This window comes from Tachypleus tridentatus, chromosome 6 (genome assembly GCF_004210375.1).
Source record: "Tachypleus tridentatus isolate NWPU-2018 chromosome 6, ASM421037v1, whole genome shotgun sequence".
Lineage (NCBI taxonomy): Eukaryota > Metazoa > Arthropoda > Merostomata > Xiphosura > Limulidae > Tachypleus > Tachypleus tridentatus.
The window spans coordinates 95028726-95054525 of record NC_134830.1 but is presented as its reverse complement, the minus strand read 5'-3'; the positions used below and the strand labels follow the sequence as shown (position 1 = coordinate 95054525).

The following is a 25800-nucleotide window of genomic DNA, read 5'->3' as shown; positions in this document are numbered from 1 at the left end:
AACCATTATCATCACTACTTGTATCTTAGAAAGTTTGCCATCTACGTTGACCATGATTTGCTAAAGTGGTTAGTAAACTTTAAAAATCCAAAGCAGGTTTTAGCACATTGGATAATGACATTGTAAAAAAATGATATTGTCATAAGTCTTCACAGGGAAGCTCAGATGGTTTGTCTTGTCACATAATAAGATATTGTCTGTTTATGGAATGTCTTGACTCTTAACATTGTGTAAAAATTGCAGGAATTACTGTTTTATCTTCAGTGAATGCAAACCACAAGATAGAAAACTTCACTGACAAATGGATGCAAAGTTAATGCTCCAGAATCTCCAGGACAAACTTGAAATATGCAGATATCAGCTGATAATGTCGATTATAATTAGTATTCAAACATAGGTTTTAATATATGTTAATTGTGACGAGGAACCATTAAGAACATCATACACATATTAATTTCACAGCGTCACAGCAGTATATTTTCGGATTTACAACACTAGAAATCGGGTTTTAGTACCCGTGATAGGAAGATCACAAATAGCCCATTATACAGCTGTGCTTAACTTTAAACAAACAAACAAAATGAAATAAACTGACATTATTAACTGAGAAGAATATTCTAAATATTAAATAGGTAAAGAATTATTTATTTTAAGTTTTATTTCATTTATCTTACATTTTATTATTTAAAAAAGCAACACAAATCATTCTGATACAGCAAATCTCTTAACAGAATGTTGTAAAGTAAAAATTAAAATAAGATAGCGTCGTATGAACGACTATTCCACTGAATGTAACTGTAAATGATCACAATAAATTTTTGATAATTTTTACTGTGTTAGAACGTTTCATTAGAGAGAAAAATTAAGGTTTCAACACAATAAAAGCTGCTTCCTTCTTTATCTATGCTCGCTACAATTTCAAACCGTAGTAATCTGCTGATACAATGTAATTTTAAGTGACAGGTTAATTTGTTCCAGTTAGCATATCAATATAAGAATATGAAACTAGGTCCTCGTCTTTTACATCGAGTTGTTTCATTAAGACATTGGCAATATTCTGTCCTTCTACTATGGATTGGTGTTCTTTCAAGCAAACCTGTGAAAAGTGAGATTACAATGTTTACAAAATGTTCCTTTTCAACGTTTCATAATTAATTCCCTACATCACCTGATGGACTGCTTCCTTTAGTGAGTTATTAAGAATTACATTTTAAATAAATTTATTCCAAATTATGCTAATTGTTGCCACCAATTAACTGAATACAAATGCAAAATTACACTGATGAATAAGAGTCAAAACCTGCATAAAATTGGCAATAAAATATAAAACCTTTACGTTAAATTTAAATATATCTATCAATACCCTTATGCAAGTGTTGAAAGTTTAGATTTAATTTAATATTTCTAGAGTAAAGTTCTTTTAACCTCTAATTCTATGAAAATTCCCAACTTTTCCACATTATCCAGATGAACACGAGTTTGATCAACTATGTAAAGTTCTCGTTGCTTTCGGACAACACCACGCACTTTCAAAGACTTTTTCAGAATTTTCTGGAACAAAAAAATCACATAAGGAATAAGTTAACATCCATTGCTCTACTAATAATGTCTTCAGAAAGTACTAAGTTAGAATATTCAGACCAATAATTTTGAATGTCATAGCTAATATAATCCGGCATTTTACTAAAAATATAGATTTTTAAATTTACTCTTTGATTTCCAATTGGACGTGGTTTAAGGAGCATAGGTCCTTCGTTTGAAATGTAATGCCTCAGAATACCTTGAATTCAGCAAGCGTTGTGTTCTTTTAGTTCCCATCTTCATGCAGCTTTAAGGAGTGTTCTCTTAGTTTTGCCGGTGCTAGACTAGAATTGCTCAACTTGGCATTGCAAATCATGCATTGAGGACGCTGACTTCCATCATGTTCCGTTATACACGTGAATCCATATTGTACGTATTCGTCCGACCACTTTCTCTTTTTGCTCGACATAGTTAGTATGAAGGGATTGAAAGATCAGGGAAAAAAATCACAAATGACGCACGATTATTACAGTCACAAGTCGACTGCTAAGCGCACGAAGTTCCCTGCAGCACAGATATTAAGGCCAAGTGATATGACGTTATCAGCCGCAGCCAATGATGGCCAAGTGGAGCATGAAGTCACGAATCATACGAGTGGAGTGAACGAAACGGACACACACACAGTGTGTGTGTCTTGACCTCCGCCGAACCTCTGAGACAGACTCACCGAACCCCTGGGGTTGAACCCAAGTTAAGAACCACTGCCTTATTGCTTGTTATCATGCCACTGTCCAAGAAGGTAGAGAATCGTAGGCAGAGCTGAAAATTCACGTAAAATGCTGTTTGAACACTCCGACAAATTTTTGCATACATAAAATGCTCCCCAAACAGTGTTGAGTACACCCCACATCGTGAGACAGATAAATTTAGAAACAGGAAAGGAAGAGGCAGAACACTTAAATTCAATGATACTAATGTTAAGAATCTTTGTTAATGCAACCTTTTGGACAGAAAGAAGACTGCTACTGATCTCAAGCATGAGATAAACGTCCATCTACAAAAGAATAGAAAAGTCTCTAGATCTATAGTATCAAGAAGACTCAATGAAAATACAATATTTGGTCGTGTAACGGTTAGAAAACTTTACTTTGATTTTTAAGAGACTGAAATTTGCTAAAAAGTACAAAACTGGACTGTTGGTTATTGGATTGTTTGTTTTAAATTTCGCACAAAGCTACTCGTGGGCTATCTGTGCTAGCCGTTTCTAATTTAGCAGTGTAAGACTAGAGGGAAGGCAGCTAGTCATCACCACCCACTGCCAACTCTTGGGGTACTCTTTTACCAACAAATAGTGGGACTGACCGTCACATTATAACGCCCCCACAGCTGGGAGGGCGAGCATGTTTTGTGCGACTGGGATTCGAACCCGCGACTCTCGGATTACGAGTCGAACGCCTTAACACACTTGGCCATGTCGGACCCATGATTATTGGAAAAGGCTGTTATGGACGGAAGAGTTCAAGTTTGAAATATATGATTTGAAGTGAAGATTGTACGTCTGGCAGAAGAAAGGTGAAATATATTTATCTCAATACATAGCACACACCATGAAGCACGGGTGAGATATTTAAAATATAGTCGAAATAATGGACCAGTAAAAGTACCATCAGATACTGATCCGTCATGGTATATCTAGTGGTCTGCATATTCATGGTAAATAATTTTCCTACCAAAAAGATAATGACACAAAACTCATCCAACCTATGAAAGACACTGCTGAAGTCATTTAAATGATGCAGTGGTCCCCACAGAGCTCCGATCTCACTCCAATTGAGCAGATTTCATAGATCAAAAACTTGGTAAATCAATAGTTTCTTCTAAAGAAGCTTTATCTGAGTGTATTATAAACATTTGGAGTAAAATACCAAAGAACACTGATTAAATATGTTGTAACAATGTCTGAAAGACTGTCTGCAGTTATTAAAGTAAAAGAGGACACCCAAAATATTAACTATTTGCTGAGCACTAGCACTTCCACTGTTGTACTAAATACGAAAGTAAGTAAAATTTTGATGTTTCACAGAGAATTTACCTTTCCTTGTTTTTGAAACCTAAATCTAATCATTGAAATATAATTTTTGACTTTATCCTAACAATTTTTCTCAGTACTGTACCTCATGTATCCCAGTTCCACTTAGCTGATGTATGTTGTTCTTTTTATAGAAATATGATCAAGTAAGCAGTAAGTTCCACTTACCCTAGTTACATACAGAACTTATTTAGTCAACAAAGGTATCAAATGTACTTTACTGTAGAAAGGGCTGCTGCAATATCGAACACACTGTATAAAAATCGACAGTGATCTTTATACTGTCAAGTAAGATAATGCTCCTAGGATATAACACCACTTATTTTGAAGTCTATCCCATCTCAAGAATATCATTGACATTATTCGTATATAATGCCATGCTTCTCAGTTTGGAATAACTGGGATGAAAACTTTTATAACAATTAATTTTGGAGAATTTGTCTTCATGACAATTGATTTAACCAGAATTTAACCTTATCTTCTATCTAAATTGTTGAGAACATTTACATAAGTTAATAATACATCTCTCTCGAAAAAGGCACCACACATGTACTCGTTTTTGCCATTGATTTCTTTTTCTGAATAAATAAGGATTGTTTCTCTATGTACAATTTGTTTCCAGTCTCTTTCTTTGACTTAGTTTTATTTAAGATCAAAAAAGTCAATTTTCTGCTACTGAGTATTTTATCTGTCAAGCCTCCAGATATCTTACATTTCCTATCCAATTATTCTAAGCGAAATAACTGAAACTGAGAATATAATACCACACAAATACATTTTGAATTTACTATAAAAGGTATAAAATAAAAATATCGTGTTTATTTAGTAGCAATGAATAAAAATAATAGATTTCATAATACAAAAACGTTTGATTTAAAGATAATCTTGCAAACACTTTTCAAAAGATAACCTTTAAATGAAAGGCATGAGTCTTAACTGACTGGAAAACAAATAATTTTTATAGATTCAAAATAATTATGCTTTATATGTAAAAAGTTAGGCAAACACCTTACTGTTGTTGGCAATGATACAGGCCTAGCTTGAAGTTGGAAATATTACGTCTTTCCAAAACTTTACTTAATTCCACTTCAACAACTATGTTGTTTTCATAAACTTTTACCTTTATAGAAATATTATATAATACAACTTTCAATAGTACATATTGAAAGGAGAGGGGTAAGGAATCTAGCATGAATGAGTGAGCTTTTGACGACCAAGTCTCTTAAAAAATATTTTTCAATTCCAAAAGCGATTTCCAACCATGTCCAAAATATTAACAGAGCAAGTGGAATGATATTACAGAGTAGGTTTTGTAATGAATTACTATTCCTTTTTGTATGTTATAAAGCCAACGTTGACTTCCTTTGAGGCAGTGACCATTTGCTGCCAAAACATTAGGAATTTCTAGCGTGGCGTAATTATTATATAATAGAGATAATTTTCAGGCGGAATTATTTATTTTGTTTTCTATAGTAAAAAAGTTCACTTGAAACCTGGCGAATTTGTATATTCACTTACTCATCCCTACCCATTTACAGTCCCACGAACATCACTTTTAACTGCATTTCCGCTCATCTGCTTTTTTTTTTTTTAATTTTCAATGTGTTATCGACTATGGACTTGCCAAGTGCTTACATTATAATATACAATATATCCTATCAACTATATGTGTTGTATACAATTTACGCTATCAAATATGTGCGAAGTATTTTCAAGTGAAACTGATTTTCTCACAAAGTATATAAGATGTCCGCTATACAAAGGGCTGAAAATGTTGCAGGGTAATTCTGAATTTCTCTGAAACTGGGTTTATACAAAGAAAAAACTAGAGACTAATGTAAACACACAGTGAAAAATATTTATTTTTATCACAAAAAACAATTTATGTATTGCTTAAGTACAAATGACAATCACCTTTATTGAAAAAACAATAAAATCTGAAAGTCTGAAAGTCACGATATAATTTTAAGATCCCAGGTAGAATTGCACTACCCATTTGACTGATCGTTGCCATTAGAAAAGAAGGGATACTGTAATTTCAAGATACCACCTATAATGGAATAAAAATGACTTTCACACACTAACAACAACGTAATAAAAATCTTCTCCACGAGCATACAAGGTGTTACCTCTTCTTAATAACACAGAAAATAGGTAGCTCAAGAAAAAGGAAAGCTTATCGAGATTCTGGTACACGGTGTTATGTGTAAAATGCATAACCACTATAATAAACGATTTTTATTAATAAAAAACGGTAACACACAAGTGATAAGAAAAAGTGAGTAATAAAAGTGAATCGTTTTCTGCTCTGTCCTCTGCTGGAACAGCAGTCAGTTTATTGATTAACAAAGCTAAAATTCGTGGCTCGTTTTTCCCTTAGTAGATATATCAGATAACTCCATTTGGTTTTGTTCTAAAACAGTTAAAAACGTCAAAATACACATAAAGCTGGTAGAATAAGGTCTCTCATTCTGTTGAAACTAAATACCCTACACCATTAGTTTCACAAATTTTTAAAAGGTTCTTAATTTAAACCAGTAACAATGTTTTCTCAATTATTCAAACATATAGCCATATTTAACTAAAACAGAGATCAGTATCTTTATGTGATAGAAACACTAGAATGCGAGACTGCAACAAATGAATAGAAATAAATAGATGCCAATATCAGCTTTGAAAATACATTTTGCTAAAGCAGGCCAACTCATTTCGATAGGTCTGATACAAAATGTCTCCCTGCTAGAAGATTTAGTGGTTGTTTCAGAGTAAAGCTACATTAAGATATCCTTTCTATCTACCGCAGAAAAAACTAAACCTCAAATTGTAATGTTATAGGTCTGTAAAGTTACTGCTGTTTCACAGGAAGACCCCTCCTAAAAGAGAAGTGATAAACAAATAGTTCCTGTGATTCATACCATGCCTTTTGTCAACAATTTCTACCACTACCTCTACATCTGATATCACCTTTGAAATTAATATAAATGAAAACAATATGATACCTGAAAATTGCTAGTCTTACCGTTTTATAACAAAAGTAATCATATCTTTATTCAGGTTTATAAAAATATTTCCAAAAAATGTTTGTGCATATTTAAAATGAAGTGACTAGCTCAGAAATAAGATTTGTTCAAAAACATTTAGCCAGTTATTTTATCTTTGTAGTTTTAACAACATTTAACTAGTTAATCTTCTGAGCAATCAGAAGCTGTACTGACTCGGAGTTTCAATTTAACTGTTGTTATGAAAAGTCATGATTTTTAATTACATGAATGTTTCCTAATCAGAGACTAGTTAGGGAATGTCTAATTTTCAATTCCGCTATGATATAATAAAAGGCTTTATTTGAACATAAAATTAGACAATATATTCAACCCTCCAGCTTTTCTTTTAGCTGTATAGGAGACGGCAATGAAGGTGGAGTAATCATTCTTGGCTCATGATCCTGTAATGATGCTAACAGTGAAACTTTTCGGCCATCAAAGCATTGATACCATAACTACAACTACGGTTGTTATAACCACTCCTCAGGCCTTCAATCAAAATAGATCCCCAACAAAGATGGAGAAGGAAGAAACTCTTCTCTAGATGCAAAGTGGACACAAAAGAATCTCTCTTCCCCTAAAGTGTTCCTTGAGATGAAAATGTAAGGTAAGAGGAAGAAAATCGAGCTTTATTTTCACAAACGTCTGTAGCTTGAATTTGATTATCCTCATAAAGAGCTAGCCCATCAAACTTCCTAATGATTGCCACAAACCACCATCCCAAGAACTAGAAAAAATAAATCATTCTCAAATTCTGGTTGAAAGGTGTTAAAGAGTTTTGAACCACCTGGGAGGGAGAAGAAATTACAGAGGAGGTTTCCCACCTTATAAGTAGTTTCTTGTAGAAGAAGAAACTCTCCAAAAGCTTTCAGATTAACTTCAGAGATCCATAACGAATCTCTACAGCTTTCCAATGACTGTCCAAGCATTAAGTCTTTTTTCACTGTTATTTAATCTTATTAGTGATCTAATTTTAATTCAAATTAGGTTATCATTTTACTTGAATTATTAAATACCATTTAACGTTATCGGCCTGGCATGGCCAAGCGCGTAAGGCGTGCGACTCGTAATCCGAGGGTCGCGGGTTCGCGCCCGCGTCGCGGTAAACATCTCGCCCTACCAGCCGTGGAGGCGTTATAATGTGACGGTCAATCCTACTATTCGTTGGTAAAACAGTAGCCCAAGAGTTGGCGGTGGGTAGTGATGACTAGCTGCCTTCCCTCTAGTCTTACACTGCTAAATTAGGGACGGCTCGGTGCAGTGGGCTAACAACCTACTCACTTAAATACTTGTTGAAGAATCCGCAAGCGATTGCGGCCCCATGTTCCTAGATGGAATCTAATGGTGATAACTAATTTAATGTTATTATATTGTGATTTTTAAATTAGTTTACTACTTTGTTTTATCAGCTGTAGCTTTCTTTTCTTATTTTAAAATTATATCATGAATTTTATTTTGAATTTAACCTATACTTGGCCAAATTTCAGTAACCTTCCGATATCTTAAGCCTAGATTAATTTCCATATTACCGACTTTTCATCAGAAGAGAAATATGAGTTTACCTATGCTTTATTTTATTTCATTAATGCCACTGATTTTTTCAATATTTTAAGATTTTTTCGTATTTTTTGAGATGTAGTTGGTTGGCATTTAATTTTGTATCTAATCGGTTTCTGCTGTGTTCAATAAACTCGATTTATTTTGTTTTTGTACAGTATTAAATTCCATTTATGTTATAAATTACTTTTCTATTTAATTATGTTTGATTTGTTTGTGTGTTTAAAAGTAAACACAATGCTACACAATGGATTATCTATGCTCAGCCCACTATAGGTACCGAAACGCTATTTTTAGCTGTATGAGTTCGCAGAAACCGCTGTGCCACTGGGAGACTCAGTGTTATCTCATTTTAAGTTGAGTTATACACAATTTTCAGTCACCCATTAGTTTTGTATCACACTTAGAGTTTAGTTTGAGTTCAAATTTTACATCACATTTCACGGCCCGGCATGGCCAGGTGCGACTCGTAATCTGAGGGTCGCGAGTTCGCATCCCCGTCGCACCAAACATGCTCGCCTTTTCAGCCATGGGGGCGTTATAGTTTTAGGATCAATCCCACTATTCGTCGGTAAACGAGTAGCCCCAGAGTTGGCAGTGGATGGTGATGACGAGCTGCCTTCCCTCAAGTCTTACACTGCTAAATTAGGGACGGCTAACGCAGATAGACTTCGAATAGCTTTGCGTCAGTAGTTCCAAATTATGGATTGATGTAATTAAATCCTAGGAATTTCCGGCCTGACTACTTAATGCATGTACTCATACGCTGCTGTTCAGGAAGAAAATTCTAGTTGTAAGTAATAAAACGCAGGATACCAGAATTAATGGAAAAGATAAAACCAAGTAAAATGTGATTCTTTGTCCCTAATTTAGCAATGTAAGGCTAGAACGAACGCAGCTAGTCATCACCACCCACCGCCAACTCTTGGGCTACTCTTTTACCAATGAATAGTGGGATTGACCATCACATTATAACGCCCCCACGGCTGAAAGAGCGAGCACGTTTGGTGTGTCGGGGATTCGAACCCGCGACTCTCAAATTATGAGTTGAGTGCCTTAACCACCTGGCCATGCCGGGCCTGCTACTGACCAAAGGTAGGACAATGAAAAGCAGCACAATACTGACTAAAGCTTTTTCCGTTAACAACTGTGTTGCTAGTTTCACCACAGTGTCAAATGTCTAAAACAATTTTAGTAGACTGAGATTCAGAGCTTACATTTACTTCACACTCTACTTCTTGTAGAGTATCTTTTCTTTGCCTTTTCCCTGAGTTGAAACATGATGCATAACTGCAGAACAGTAGATATTAAATTAGCCAAGTTTAAAGGAGTAAATTAAACCTAAACACCTGACCAAATCTTAAGTTTTACCTTAAAGAAGGATACAAGAAATAGTTTAGATAATAGTGTCAAAGGGAAATTATGTGGAAATGACATAAATTTGTTTGTTTTGTGTAATGCTACATAATTAGTTATTTGCGATTTGTCCACTACAAGGATATGTACCCTGTATTTTATAAGTGTATATAAACCAGAAAACAGATAGCCTATCCTGTAGTTTTGAACTTAATAGCAAACAAATAATATGTCTGAAAACAATAACAAAATTAACTGTCATATTGCAACACCAGTAGCAGCTTTTATAATGTAAGTTCTAGTACTTTAACAGTTTCGGTTATCCATACAACATCTTAAAAGTATTGAATATATTAATATTTATATTGAATACTTTTGAAGAAATTATATGGATTAAATTGCAATAAATGCGTCCAATTTTCGTGGACAGTAACAATATATGATTTAATACAATATTTAATTTGAAACACACTACACTAACCACTCTTTTTACCAGTGTGTAAAAACAATAAGACGGAATTAGATGCTACATGTCGTTTCTTTTCCACGATAAAATCGCGATACAGAAAAAAATGGAGTGCCAAAAAACTTTAGACAAATAAATTCATTACAAAAAAATTGATATTAGTAATATTTATTCTGTTAAAAACCATCCTTAAAATAAGGCAGTGGTTATATATATTTATGTTTATGATTAATATGTTTTATAAAAGCCTAATTTGCTGTGAGAACAACAAATTATTTCGTTTTATCTTTGTTAGGCAGTAATCGGTAAAGGAATTAATAACATGGAGCTACAGCCATAGAAGCATATGCATAATTAATACTACGATTTTGAACGTTGACAATGCTAAAGGAAAGACATACCTTCAATCTTCCATATCGCTGTTAGGAAAGTAGTTGTTTTTTCTTATAGATGTTTTATTTAACAACCATAGATTTCAGATTTAATCTATTTCTAATTTCGTAACTTTATAAAGTTCAAGCATTCCTTCTTATTTATTTATAACTTGTATTTGTTGTTGTTCGATTAAATCGAGCATTATATTTTACGTCGAAGTATTTAACTGAAACTTATTACACTAAAGTTAACACCGACTTACAGTTAAAGTGTTTGAACCTTTACATACTGGTTACGATTATGAAAGTATTTTTTAGTTAATTGAAAGTATATGGTTGTTTTTATTTTAATTTTAAAAGAAGGGAATACTCATCTTATTATATGTGTTATCATCTGAATATTGTTTGTTTTTTCTAATCTAATTTATGGGTCCCTTTTGTATTCCTCCGATATGTAAATAATTCCTTTCATCGTGATTTTTTTTTACATTCTTATATTAGAAATACAAGCCACTAGCATAAATAAATAAGTATGAATATTTACCTACATATTTTATGTCATTTATAGTAAAGTGAAAGAGAAATCTGTAATGAATACAATAGATATATATGTACCTTAAGACCTTCCACTTCATCAACATTCTGGAAAACCTGCTTTTCATAGCTAGAAAGTTTAGGACCTTTTTGATCAGGGCGATCATAATGAATAAGTTCTGCTGGATATCCCTGAAAGAGTACAACAATAGTTAAAACGTATATGGCATTTTTAATATATATATATACCGATAAATTCAACAAGTTATATTGAATAAAATCGTAGAGATTTTGCGTACATAATTAAAGTATGTTATACAAAAACGATTCTAAATCCTCAGCATGAAGTTACGTCTGATCATGCAGTATCTGGCAACTGTGCATCTTGACAATTGTCATGAAACTGATACACTCAAAGCTCATCACTCTTCCATGCTTGTTTTCAATATAAAAAAAAAAAAAGTGTACAAGAACAATATTTTACCGTTTAAAACTCCTGGGTGAACAGAAATCCATAGGTGCTGTGACTGGCAATTTGACTGATATATATCAGTACAGAAAACATAAAATGGCCATCTGATTCTTCAACTGTTTGAGTATATGACGGTGGAACAGATATGACGTACATGCAACTTGAATACAAACTACTTGTGTTGCTTTTCCAGTTATGGGTTCTTTCACGATTGCATTATATACTTTTGTGTCGGATATGTGGACAGCTTTTGCCACTTACCTGTGTGTTCGTGAAATTTCATCTGTTACGAAATGGTATATTTTGCTCAGAATAACTTGAATGAGAATTCTGCATATCTCTTTTTGGATGGTCTGCGGATCACCAAGTTGATCCATATTCTTTTGTTTTCCAAAAATATTTCAGTCTTAGAAATGCGATATTTCTGATACAAATACATATTCATAATCTGACTGTAAGAATATTATGTGTCAGGAAAAGCTGTTACATACCATTCCAATGGGTGTTAAATTTTCGGTGGCATTACACAACCTAAATAATGTCAAGCATTCCACTCCAATGCAACTTTATATTCTCTGTGCTTGTCATGTGACTTCCTGAATTTCATATTCAAAATCGTTTTAATAGAACAAGAGTTAAAAGTTAAGTACAATTTCATTTACACTCTGATAAGAAATGTTAGTAAATTCAATTATTTTTCTTTTAAACATTTTCAAAGTTATACAAGTACGTATTAATAACATGCATCGTTACATAGCAATATTTTATTGGACTTCATTGAAACAACAAACGATTCACAGATCTATTGATATATAAAACATAGCAGCAAACTGAAATAGTTAAAATATTCTACACTTTATTATGTGATAGTTACTAAATTCAGTATTACAGTTTCCTGAAGTTAAGACTATTCGACAATATAGTTAAAAATGACATCGATGCCAACCCTCACACCTATGTTATTCTTAGGTGCATTTAGCTTACTTATTATGACAAATAACAGAAGGAACAACCAAGAAAGTTATCACAGAAATAAAGCCGAAAAATTGAGTTAACTCATTCAAAGAAGATAAACTAAACACAATTTAAAACAACGTGAAAAGTAGTCTTTATTTGCTTACAACAAAAGTAAAAGTTGAATGTTCAAAGACAACAAACAACACTTCTTAGTGTCGAGAGGTCTTACTGGAAGGAATTCCAGATGAAATTTGAGAGAGTATAATGTTACATACACAAAACAGTATTATCTCTCCCAAAAAACAGATACTAACCCATCACTAGTCATCCCATACGTGAAAGTAAGAAGTGCATAACCTCTAAACAGTTAATAAGTCGCTAGAAAAAGTAGATAGAAGATGAAAATAGCATCGCCCATGAGAAAGTTAAGAAATATCCAAGTATAATATAGTCTTAAACTGTATATAACTAGAAAGATTGTGAATTTAAAAAGTTTCAATTAACTACTATGACTAGTAATTTAGATAACTGTAGACGTTCAGAAGAAATAGCGGAATAGGAAATAAGAAAATCAAAAACCATATGGAAAAAAAGGTTGGTATCAAGTTAATAAAAGAGGATTTCTTTAAATACATTAAGGGTGAACAGAATAATAGGGAAAATGTAAGAGATGATACAGGAAGGCTCTCATTCCATTATTATAATATGACTGGTTTATTAAATTCTACTTCTTTATTTTTTACAAATAATATTCCTCATCTTCAACAGGTGTTAAATGGAAACAAGGAAAAAAGGTGATCATATTACTTCTGAGTGTCTCAAGAAAAAAGGAAAAGTTTAAAGAATGATAAAGCTCCTAGTCCGGATAATATTTTCCTCAGAGTTTTAAGAGATAAAAAAATGGATATGGGAGCCACTTGCTACTGCCTTTTGTAAGTCTTTGAATAGATAGTAGGCAGGTGCCAGATTATTAAAAGTAGGATAATATTACTCCTCGTATCTAGAGGGTGGATAACATTGCCCCAATAACTACAGACATATTATTCTTTCAGAAATTCTGATTAAGAATTTAGCACATAGGATAACATATAAAAGATTTAATGTTTTGGAAACGAGGCCCAAAACTCGAGCACTTTCGAACAGTTAACTATTATTCTTCGAAAAAATAAAAAGTCGTGTCTAATGAGTACAATTAAATATATAGGTACAGTTTCTGACGTCACGTAAACCGGATATTGATAAAGTTCTTGGTGTCAGGCTTATTTTGAACCAAAAATACGTATACAGTATACAAAAGACTTAAGTGTGATAACAGTTATAAGAAATACTAACCAATTTTTTATAAAGATAAAAACCAAATAACAGCAAAGGGATTGGGAAATATAGAAAATGATGATGTGATACGACATAATAACACCACTATAGAAAAGTTAAGCCATGTATAATACTAATAATGTAAAGTAAGTTTAATTCTCAAGTTAGTTTTAAAAATCTTTTGAGAGACATGCGAAATCTGCAATTCTAATATCGAGATTGATGCAGTTTGGCGTTACAGTATTTATCTATCTATCCAGTAAGCTTCATCAATCTCCCTCTTTCTGTTAGATGTAAAATTTGTTTTTATATCCGTCTGTTTGACAACTTCAAGAGAGCGTCCAGACATATTAAATTGTTTTGTGATCAGAAGTTCTTTGTTTTTGTATGTTTTTTTTAATTTCGCAAAAAACTACACGAAGGCTATCTACGCTAGCCGTCCCTATTTTAGCAGTGTAAGATTAGAGGGAAGGCAGGAAGTCATCACCACTCATCCCTAACTTTTAGGCTACTATTTTACCAACTAATAGTGGGATTGACTATGCTTGGTATGACGGGAATTCGCACCCGCGACCCTCAGGTTTCAGGTCAAGCGCCTTAACTACTTAGCCATGCTGAACCCTGAGTGAGTGAGAGATTCTGAGTTAATAAGTATTTCAGTCCCAGTAACATTACGGACATTAGTAAAATCTGTATACTTTTAGAACCTTCGAATTACTTTATTTATGCCTAATTTTTTTTTAAGTTATTGTACTATAGTAACTGAGTCAATGTCGATCATTTGGAAGTATACAAGACGGCCCAAAATAATCGTTTTCGCTTTAAAATTTGATAATTAAATAACTAACGTAATACAACCAAGTAGTTTCAACATCTTGTAACCCCATTCAAACAGTTCTTCTTGTCATGTTTATTTGTTGTTGTTTGCAGAGCGGACTGATTCCGTATCTCCGAGTTTGCCAAACATCACTCCACTATACTTTTTCTTTGGGGGTACGTTAAGAACATCACCTATCGGACACCTATAGCAAAACACCACTGAGATAAAAACTATGATAACAGTTGCAATCGCTACTGTAAGTGTGAGCATGTTTCAGCGAATATGGAATGAAATCGAGTACCGGTTAGGCATGATGAGTGCCATTAACAGTGCACATATAGAAGTCTGGCCTGGCATGGCCAAGCGCGTAAGGCGTGCGACTCGTAATCCGAGGGTCGCGGGTTCGCCCCCGCGTCGCGCTAAACATGCTCGCCCTACCAGCCGTGGAGGCGTTATAATGTGACGGTCAATCCTACTATTCGTTGGTAAAAGAGTAGCCCAAGAGTTGGCGGTGGGTGGTGATGACTAGCTGCCTTCCCTCTAGTCTTACACTGCTAAATTAGGGACGGCTCAGTGCAGTAGGCTAACAACCTACTCACTTAAATACTTGTTGAAGAATCCGCAAGCGATTGCGGCTCTATGTTCTTAGATGGAATCTAATGGTGATAACTAACTAACTGACATATAGAAGTCTACTGTCGCATATTTTAAACTTTGACCAACTGTTACTTCCTCTCATGTTGAAAATTCAAGTAAAACTATTTTTATATTTACTAACAAAACAAACACCAAATTTATTTCTCAATTTGAAGCAACCATTTCTTTTTTCTCATCTGTTCGTATATTTATACAAGACGTACATTAAAACTATAATTTCATGCATATAAAACTATTGTTTTTATAAAGTAGTACTACATATCAATCAGGTCAAGCATGATTTCTGAAGCTAACAGAGTCAGTGTTGTTATACTGCAGAAAGTGTTTGTACATCATCATTACATATTTTATCGTACAATACAATTTTTGACTCATGTCATTTGTTAATGTTTTTTAACAATTACAAACACAGTTCTTGCGGTAAATTCATAACATGTTAATAATTTAAGTTTTTATTACTGGCTACCATGTTCTGTATTCAAACTTTTTTGTGTTGTTGTTGTGTGTTTTGCTTTTAGTTTGTAGGTGATAGGTAGTAACTAATGAAACATGAGAAGAATATGTTATAGGTAATTGTTTCAATGCAGATTTATGTGGTACACACTGTCAAAATCCACACAGATGTGTTAAATTACATCAAACACCCTTTTAAAAGACAAATTATTCTCCTTATCTCTGTCGGACTGTGAAACGCACTTTAAAATGCACATTAAAGCTAATTCTCACACACTAGCTAACTTCACGCCTGCTTTCGCTAAGTAACTTTCCTCTGACTGAACTTTACTTTCGCTTTACTTCCTTCTCTCACTGAGTCACCTATGTGTACCTTGCCAAATTGAAGGTTATGATGAGACAATACTCACTTGACTGACGAGAAAAATACCGTAACATGGCGTCAACAATATTAGTAAAGCCTAGACAACATTGTAATTGCAAACACAATGTACGACTTGTACAAAGTTACACAAAAATTGTCAAAATCGACACTTTTAAAATAATCAATATTCAACATTTTCTCATGAAGCAAACAATAATAAAATATTAAGTATCAGCATAAATCAAATAATAATGCTTACACCAGAATATATTTACAACAAGAGATTGAAGGTAAATTGATTATTATTTAGCATATTGTTGTGACTTTACTGAATTTTAAAACTGTTCTAGTTTACATACTAAGTCTCCTCATATAGTCTACAGTCTACACGAACATTTACAATTTCTTTATCGGTCTTTCTTCTCGTATGGTGTCCAGTAAGATCTCTTGTCTTTGTCTTGACTTGCGTTGCCTGATGTCTGTCTTTCCTGATCTATCTTTATATTGGCACTGTAGAATTTGTACTTATTTCTTCTTTTCGCCAGTCAGTTCTTCACTTATGTTGACATCCTTGAACGTTTCATCTCCACTAAATGGTCTTAGGCCTAGTAAGTCTTTATCTTTTATAACGAAGTCACTGTCTTCTGGTTCTGCATCTATGACACCTACACCTGCCATATCCATCTGTTACTCAATAGCTGCTATCACAAGGTCTTCTTCCTTCTTGAAGTACCTCTTCAAAAGATTGGCAGAGTAGACTTTTAGTCATTCCATCTACTTTCACATTATAGTATCTTCTGTTAATAACCATATTTCACCCACCATCATGTCCTAAATTGGACAAAAAATGCGGCCTGACTGACTATTTAATGCATACTTGCTGTAAAACTCTCATCAATGCAATAAATGTAGTTACCAGTTTGACTGCTAATTCTGATTTCACTCCTTTAATTCGCACACTCAATTCTTTTCTTTCTGGCTGCATCTTTTTTTTTCACACCTAAGATGTTTTTGATTAGCTTTTCATTGTAGGAGTTATTAGGAATATAATTGTAGCAGCTGAGGGTTAGTGAAACCAAGCAGTCTAGCATGTCCTGAGGGAATAATGATTGGAGGAGATCTTACAGGTCTCAAAAATATACAGATTTCAAACATGACTTTACCTGGGAAAGACTTTAATCAGCTAGTGATAAAATGACAAGTCATTGTGATACTAATGCTAATAAAACTGGTTTCTATCAAGATGACGTAGTATATATGTACAATCTGCATTACAAGAAAGGGCAAAATCTGAAGCTAACCAGGTGGCGGGAAGGGCCATGTTTGTACTAAACGTACTCATTGATGTAGTTTATAAAATCTAGAAAGACAGGCAGACCAAACCAAAGGTCATTCACCAGGACTAATTTTGGAAGTATATCAGTGAGAAAATGGCTAGTTTGGTAACTACAGAGAAAAGAATTTTCAAGAAGAAAATCAACCTACTGAGGACTAAAGATTCGTGTCAAAAATATTTCCAGAGGACCATCACGGATTAATGCCACCAATGGATGTACTCAACCACCTATCTCCGAAATAAAAACCCAGTGACAGGGCAATTAGTAACAATAAGGGACAAAAGATCAATCCATTTGGAAGAGAAAAAACAAGGTGAGACTCGATGAATGGACAATTTAGTATTCTGTTTCACTTGTTTATCAGAATTATTCAAGGAGATTCACAATCCTGAAAAGGGTAATGTTGTAAGCTATATTTTCAACATTATAATTTAGTTGTTTGCTAGGAAGAACTGCTAATCATGATGATTACACTAGTTTCAGAAAGTTCATAAAAATAGTCGTAGAATACCTACAATGTTCATAGAGATGTAATAATTTAGAAATCTCAGAGAATTTGCAGAAATGAGAGAACATTAGGAATATGAATAATCACTGTGTGAAGATTCAGTTTGAGAATTCAGTAACTATTTAATGAGTGTTTTAGTTCAGTTTTAGACAATTAAAGCTCTCATGTCTATTCAGGTACTTGATTACATGATTAACAAGGAGATTCTGTAAGTGTAAGTAAGTTTTTATATTTGTCAGTTAAGTAATATTAGAGTCAATTTCTATTGAAAGTGGGTAGTAGCTAACTAGCCTAAACTGCTCTCAAATGTTTAAATACATATATATATATACACATACAGATAATAAAATTATTATTTGTTTTGAGAAATGTGATTTGAATAATATAAATGTAGAATTTGATTTTTATGCTGATATGACATGTAGTTCTCTACGTAAATTGTAAGGTGAACTAGCGTATGATGATAATCTTATTTCCAAACTGACTAAAAGCTTATTTTAGAGTTCCCATCCGCAGTAACATAACTTTGGAATTATTTGCCCCCTAGTAACACAATTTAGTACATTTGGCTCTCTGGCGCAACTTTGTGGTATCTGACGTCACACGATCTCCCGGTTTCATGGTAAACCCCCATTGGGTGACACTTATTGATTTACACTCACCCTGAAACAACTCTCTTGGGTACACATGTTAGGCTGGTTAACTAGTATCATTAGGTGAACTAGACTTTGCATTATTTTCACTAAATAATTTGATAAAACGTCCCCCAGTTGCACAGCGGAATGTCTACAAGGATAGTAACCGGGTTTCGATACCCCTGGTGGGAAGAGCACAAACAGCCCATTGTACAGGTTTGTGCTTAATTCCAAACAAACAAAGAATTAACACAACGATAAAATACATTAAATAAATATGTTCAATTCTTGTATTTTATCACAACAGTACTTCATATTTTAAAGATCGATGTAACATATATTCTATTTCGAAATACACTATATGTGGAGACCCCTTGTAATTAGTGAGTTCGGCTATTTCAGCTACACCCATTGCTAACAGGTGCATAAAGTCAAGCATACAGCCATGCAATCTTCATAAACAAATACTGACAGTAGAATTAGTCGTACTGAAGAGCTCAGTGACTTTCAACGTGGCATTGTCGTAGGATGCCACCTTTCCAACAAGTCAGTTCGTCAAATTTCTGCCCTGCTGGAGCTGTCCCGGTCAACTGTAAAAGCTCAGCCACGAAGCAGTAGGCTACACGGGCTCACACAACGGGACCGCCGAGTGCTGAAGCGCGTAGCACGTAAAACTCGTCTTCCACAGTTGCAACACTCACTACCAAATTTCAAACTGCCTCTGGAAGCAACGTCAGCACAAGAACTATTCGCTGGGAGCGTCATGAAATGGGTCTCCATGGCCGAGCAGCTGTACACAAGCCTAAGATCCCCATGCACAATGTTAAGCGTCAGCTGGAGTAGTGTAAAGCACACCACCATTGGACTCTGGAGCAGTGGAAACGCGTTCCCTGGAGTGATGAATCACGCTTCACTATCTGGCAGTCTGACAGATGAATCTGGGTTTGACATGGTTGCCGAGATTGGTGTGGAAGAACTTGACTGGCATGCATAGAGCCCTGACTTCAACCCCATCGAATATCTTTGGAATGAATTGGAACGCCGACTGCAAGCCAGGCCTTCTCACCCGACATCAGTGCCTGACCTCGCTAATGCTCTTGTGACTAAATAAGAACGAATCCCCGCAGCCATTTTCCAAAATATAATTAAAAGCCTGTTATAGCAACAAAGGGGGAGGGAACTAATTCCATATTAATGCCCATGATTTTGGAACGAGATGTTCAACAAGCACATATGGGTGTGATGGTCGGGTATCTACATACTCTTGGCCAGGTAGTGTTTGTTTAAATGTTGAACTCTCTGTAGTTAAAATATACTAAGATCAAATGTTGGAAAATGTTAAATGATTATTTCTTTATCTTCTCTGTGATCTGTTAAGTTTAAGATAAGAATACCACATTTTGATTAATTCTATCTAGTTTATAAGTTAATAAACCTGTTGTAACTTCTTACTTACTTCAACCTGTCTCAGCTTTAGTCTACCATTAGTGGTATGAAAAAACGTATCCTCTTGCTGCATTATGACATGAGGAAGTTCTGTTAATTTCCGTAAGGCTGCTCTTATGGTGTCAATACTGGTAGCTTTTGCCTTAATTTCGATATTTCTGAACATGCTGATTAATCTGAAAGAAATTATAGATATACATACATACACATATGTTGTACTGGCGAAAAATTCAAATGTTGTTAACTTTGTTTACAGATAAATCTTTACCCAAACTTAAGACTTACAATTCAATACAAATTTTAAAAATCACTGGTGTCAATAACTTCGCTAGGTTAAAGAACGCATATTGCTCTGAACAGAAGTTTCTCATGTAAGGAAATAAACTGACCCACACCCTGAAGTCAATACATGAACTTTTGAAATCGTAAAAGTTTACAGTAAAGTTAGCTACAAGATAGTTTTAACGGTAGTTTGTTTTTCTTATAGTAAAACCACATCGGGCTGTCTTCTGAGTCTACCGAGGAGAATCGAGCCCCTGATTTTAGCGTTGTAAATCCGTAGACTTGCCGCTGTACATGCTGCATGCTTGGGACTTTAACGATAGTTATTATTCCTATATTTTTCACGTAAATTTACGTTATTAAATTAGCAAAGTATATGCAGTGCATAACAGAAGTAAACCATTGCATATCTTAACCACCTGGACAACGAAGATAACACTACACAACAATTTTTTTTAAAGTTTTGCTTCCTGAAAAGTTTTTGCTGATTGTGACAGGTACCTGGTGGGTATGCACAAATATAGTTTTGGTTTTGCTTCATCACATAGGAACTCTGAGAAATAGATAATTAACTGTTTACCGGCATAACGTATTTAATTACGTTTATGTTTCTAATACGCTATTAAGTTCAACATAATTAAAAGCGTTTTTCTCCTCAATTTCGTTTGTATTCAATGTCCGGTGCATCACGTTGCAGTGTCCAACAGTAGTCAGCAAGCATTGACGGATCCCAGTTGCCCTGATATCGTTTTTCCATTGTAGCAAAACCGAAGATTTCGATGAAACGGTACGTGATGGGCAAATTTGCTGATTTTCGTGATCAGCAGCCAAAATCTATAAGGAACACCCAACAGTGTTCAAGAAGCAAAACCTTTGTTGTGCAGTGTAATAAATTTCACTGTAAACCTCTTCTGGAATGTAATTTAAACAAAATAAAAAGCAGAAACTAATTGAAGAATTAGCACTATGATTAGATAATGTCAAAAATTAACGATATTTTACAAGAAAAAAGAGTATGCACGGGTGTTGCTTGTGAAACAAGAACTTTCATACTTCAAACCTATTCATGTGTTTTATAAACTATGTAATAATTAATATGAATTTTGTTATTATCAATAACATGTTAAGTATTTTTCCTTTCATAAAGTTTTCTTTATATATATATATCCATCACAGCTTTTCACAAGCTAATGTTATTTAGTTAAACAATCTGTAAATGCCATGTTATGCTTCAAGAAACATGGCTACCTTCGTTCTCTGCAGCAAAAGAGGTTCAAATTACTACAATGTAGAAGGACGAACTGATTGAATATGAGACAAAACCCAAAAATCTAAACACAAATTGTGTGAACATATGTATACACGTGAAAATGAAAGCATACCATAGAAGCAGAACAAGCGAACTGAAATGGAAAAACTGCTTAAACTTAACTGAAAAGACAAAAATGCATTCTTACTGGAATTACAAACTGCAATTGAATGAATATATAAACAAACTGTCTGTAATAATAACACTGCTCTCACAATACACATTCTGTATATAGCTGACGAATCACAGACTGACTCACAAGGATCTGGAATTATATCTGCTCTAAGTGGCAGCTGTAAATAACTTCACACTCTCCTTGACGTTGGATACATCTCATAAAATTAGTAGAATATTCAAGAAAAATGGGAGAACAGCTACAATATCGTTCACTTTCACTGTTGTTTATCAAAACAGCTGCATCGTTTATCATACTATATCCCCGTATAAAGGAATGCATACCAAAACTAATAAAATAAAATAGACAATTTAACACACCAGAAATTTCCAAAATGATAAAAAAGTAAAGAGGTTGTTCAATATTTCATTTTAACAGTACTCACAATTAATGAATGATACCATCCTAAAAAACAGAAATACTTTCTATAATGTTTTGGGGCATCTGCACTCACCATAATAACTAAAAAAGAAGCAAGCAAAACATCAAGCTCACGCAAGAATCAAAAGGCAACATCCCGAATGTAGACCTATGGAAACTGAAGGAAGCATAAAAGAATGATTCTTCACTGCAGAAATTTTGAGACATGTGCCCGGGAGAAATTTTAGCACAAGACAAAGAGGAAATGGACTTACAGAACAGAGAACTCGAAGGGAGTGCTTTACCTGATCTGTCAAGGCAGTTAAACTAGGAATGTTAAACAGATCATAGTATCAACATAATACTAAACTCATGTGATGAAGTTGGATCATGAATTGATTGTGAAAGGATACCTCAGAGCAAAGAGCATATCAGCCAGAATTACCAGCAACTTCAGTTGACTAGAATTAATGGAGATGTGAACAAATCATTCACGTCATGAACATTTGCCAAAAGACAATACCAAAAAGGAAAGTAACTAAAGTGCTACTATGTGAGATTCTTCTCATAGAAGTGCCATTCAGCAGAATATCTGTGCACTTGATGGAATCACTAGCACCTCTATCTGACAGAAACAACTGGTACATGCTGACAGTAGTCAAATATGGAATATGTTACCCAAAAACCATAGCATTGCCAAAGATAGAGAAGAGAGTAGCATAATCCCTCCTGGAAGTGTTCTACAGAGTAAAATTTCCAAAATAAGTAATGACTAAATAAACATATATTGTAAAGAACTGGATTCCTGTAAAACCTGATACTATCTATTTTTACTAAAAAAAATGTCAGTTTACAAGTAGTTACTGATGCACTACAAGTTCAAGTACAGTTCTAGTGACTTCTGTACCAACTAAACACATGGTCTTAATTTTCACAGCATTATCTTATCCTAGATAAAGGCACTTCATAAAAAGACAAGCTGTGGCTTCCTGACGAGAAAGTACTTCTGCACTTCCATGTTGCTAGTTTTATCAGCATTCTATAATTATTTGTTTGTTTGTTTTAGTTCAAGCTACACAATGGGCTATCTGAGTTGTAACTGCCTCGAAGATCAATTTTCAAATTTAAGCATTATAAATTATGAAGCTTATCACTGCATCACTGTGGGATAATGAATTTGTATTCCTGAGGTACTGTTGTCTAATGTGCAATTATGACTTCCAGCTCTTTAGCATTTGTAGAACATTTCACTTACAGATGGTCTATTTTTGATGGTAAATTCTCTATCATACAAGCAGACATATCACACAAATACTGCAATTTCAATCCATATCGTAGAAGTAGCTACAAAGGAGATTGCATATTACATATGCTGACTAGGAAGATAAAAAAATCATCCAATTATTGTCAAATGCTGAAGACAGTCTTGACTCTGCTCTTAACATCTAATTTAAAATGTGAAGAGTCAGAGACAAGGTTAAGAAAAAGAAATCAGCAAAACCCTTACAATATATTTAGACATTTCCTAGTCTAAATAAGTATATGCATTACCGCATTCATCCACTTCAAATATATGAAAAAAATATAGAAATACAGTGGCTTTGCTCCCGACAACTACAATGCTACTATGTCATCTGAGCTTCCTACTCTGGTACAAGCCAAGAAAGTCCCTACATTACTACACCAGCCGTGCAAATGATTTTGCTACCAATGATACTACCAAAGAGAGTGAATGCAAACCCGTTATTTGTTTCTTAAGCCGCTCCTCTCTTGCCAGTGGCTAAATAGAAAGTCAGGAGCCTTACAATGCTAAATACCGGGTTTCAATGTCCGCGATTGGCTCAGCACAGATGGCCCATTGTGTAGTTTTACACTTAGCAATAAATATGAACAAGTTATTTTTCCAAATTTTCAACTTCAGTTTAAATTGTATAAAATCGACCAGCCTTTAGTTAAAATATTACCCCTCTTTTCTGATGACAAATAAATTGGCAGGTTTAGTTGGTTTTTGAATTTTGCATAAAGCTACACGAGGGTTATCTGCGTTAGTCGTTCCTAATGTAGCACTGTAAGATTAGAAAGAATGCAACTAGTCATCATCACTCACCGCCAACTCTTGGACTACTCTTTTACCAACGAATAGTGGGATTGATTGTCACTTTATAATGCCCCCAGGAGTGAAAATACGAGCATGTTTGGTGGGATGGAGATTCGAACTCGCTACCTTTACATTTTAATTTGATTTTGTCCAAGAGCACTTGTTTGCGTTTGTAGTTTTGTTTTTAATACTATAACTTTTATTTTTACTGTAATGTCATGATTCTTATTTTATTTGTCCGTCATGTTATGATTTTTATAATACTTTAACATGATGTTCAAAGCATGTATTGCACATCAATTTTAGTAAAATATGATTGAGCGTGCTTAAGGCCCGGCATGGCCTAGCGCGTAAGGCGTGCGACTCGTAATCCGAGGGTCGCGGGTTCGCGCCCGCGTCGCGCTAAACATGCTCGCTCTCCCAGCCGTGGGGGTGTATAATGTGACGGTCAATCCCACTATTCGTTGGTAAAAGAGTAGCCCAAGAGTTGGCGGTGGGTGGTGATGACTAGCTGCCTTCCCTCTAATCTTCTAACCAGAACAAGTACTGGTTTGAGATTGGACAAGATGACATGGCTTATGATGGCTGATATGTTTTAAAAATAAACGACTTTACGTTAGGCTTACAACAAAGGAATGTCGTGTGTCTTACACTGCTAAATTAAGGACGGCTAGCACAGATAGCCCTCGAGTAGCTTTGTGCGAAATTCCAAAACAAACAAACACTTGAGCGTGCTTTGTTTGTTAAGATGGATGGCCCATGTGTAAATATATATCAATTTTAATATAATATTGACAATTAATTAAGTACCTGAATTCCTTACATGTTCGATAGGTAGCAGCACGTCCTAGAGAGACATTTAGCGAACAAAATATCCCTACAACATAAAAAGTAGTTCTAATTTGTTTTATTGATGTAATATTTGAATGATGATTAACAATACAGACTTATTGAAATAAAAGTTTCTGAGCTAGGTTTTAATTCAGATATATAAATAATGGGATAAAATTAAAAGATGAAGCATATCATAAAATATTATGCCTGAACAAGTACTGGTTTGAGATTGGACAAGATGACATGGCTTATGATGGCTGATATGTTTTAAAAATAAACGACTTTACGTTAGGCTTACAACAAAGGAATGTCGTGTGTCTTAAGAATTTGATATGCTTGTGGGTTCAGAAATATTATTATATTTATTTATTTTCTAGATTGCTTAAATTTTGCTTTTGTTTTATTTATTTTATTTTACAAAAAAAAGGTGAAAGTAGGCCATTTGCTCCACTGTCACATGAACGATCGAGGTCACAGTCAACTTCCCGAAAATTCAATTCTAATACTATAGTAGTACTTATTACTAATATTATTACTATAATATTAATATTTTTATTATCAGTAATGTGATATTAAATATTAGCTTAAGAAGTTTAGGATAATTTTGTAAATATCATAAATGTTAATAATAATAGTTTAAGTTTGATTAGGTACTTACTTTAAATTCAGAAGTGGAATTTTCATGAAAAAGAAGTTAGTTTAGTTGGATTTGTAAAAGCTTCGCAAAGTTCAGACTGTGCGTTGTGTATTGCGGTCATGGACGGTCATAATCATACTCGTAGCCCATTGAGGGTGAGGTTCTCGTTGAGACTATCCCTACTCCACTCAATTCGTTAGCTTA

At 34.2% G+C, this 25800-nt stretch overlaps 2 protein-coding genes across 3 annotated transcripts in view; one reads left to right on the top strand and one right to left on the bottom strand.

Moving 5' to 3' along the window:
• Positions 1-640: 640 nt before the first annotated feature.
• Positions 641-25757, bottom strand: LOC143253082 (uncharacterized). Its single transcript, XM_076506299.1, has 5 exons — positions 25618-25757; positions 19912-20077; positions 11020-11130; positions 1426-1551; positions 641-1096 (listed from the first exon to the last, which is right to left on the bottom strand). Exons 1-5 carry the CDS (start codon positions 25641-25643, stop codon positions 965-967), a joined length of 561 nt encoding a protein of 186 aa, XP_076362414.1. The 5' UTR covers positions 25644-25757; the 3' UTR covers positions 641-964.
• Positions 25169-25800, top strand: part of LOC143253079 (uncharacterized) — a 48242-nt gene continuing 47610 nt past the window's right edge. The window contains exon 1 of one of the 2 annotated variants that reach the window (XM_076506290.1): positions 25169-25297. The gene's annotated coding sequence lies outside the window, so the exon portion shown is untranslated. Of the gene's footprint in view, positions 25298-25442; positions 25752-25800 lie in introns of those variants that run through there. The other variant, XM_076506292.1, reaches the window with a different exon arrangement.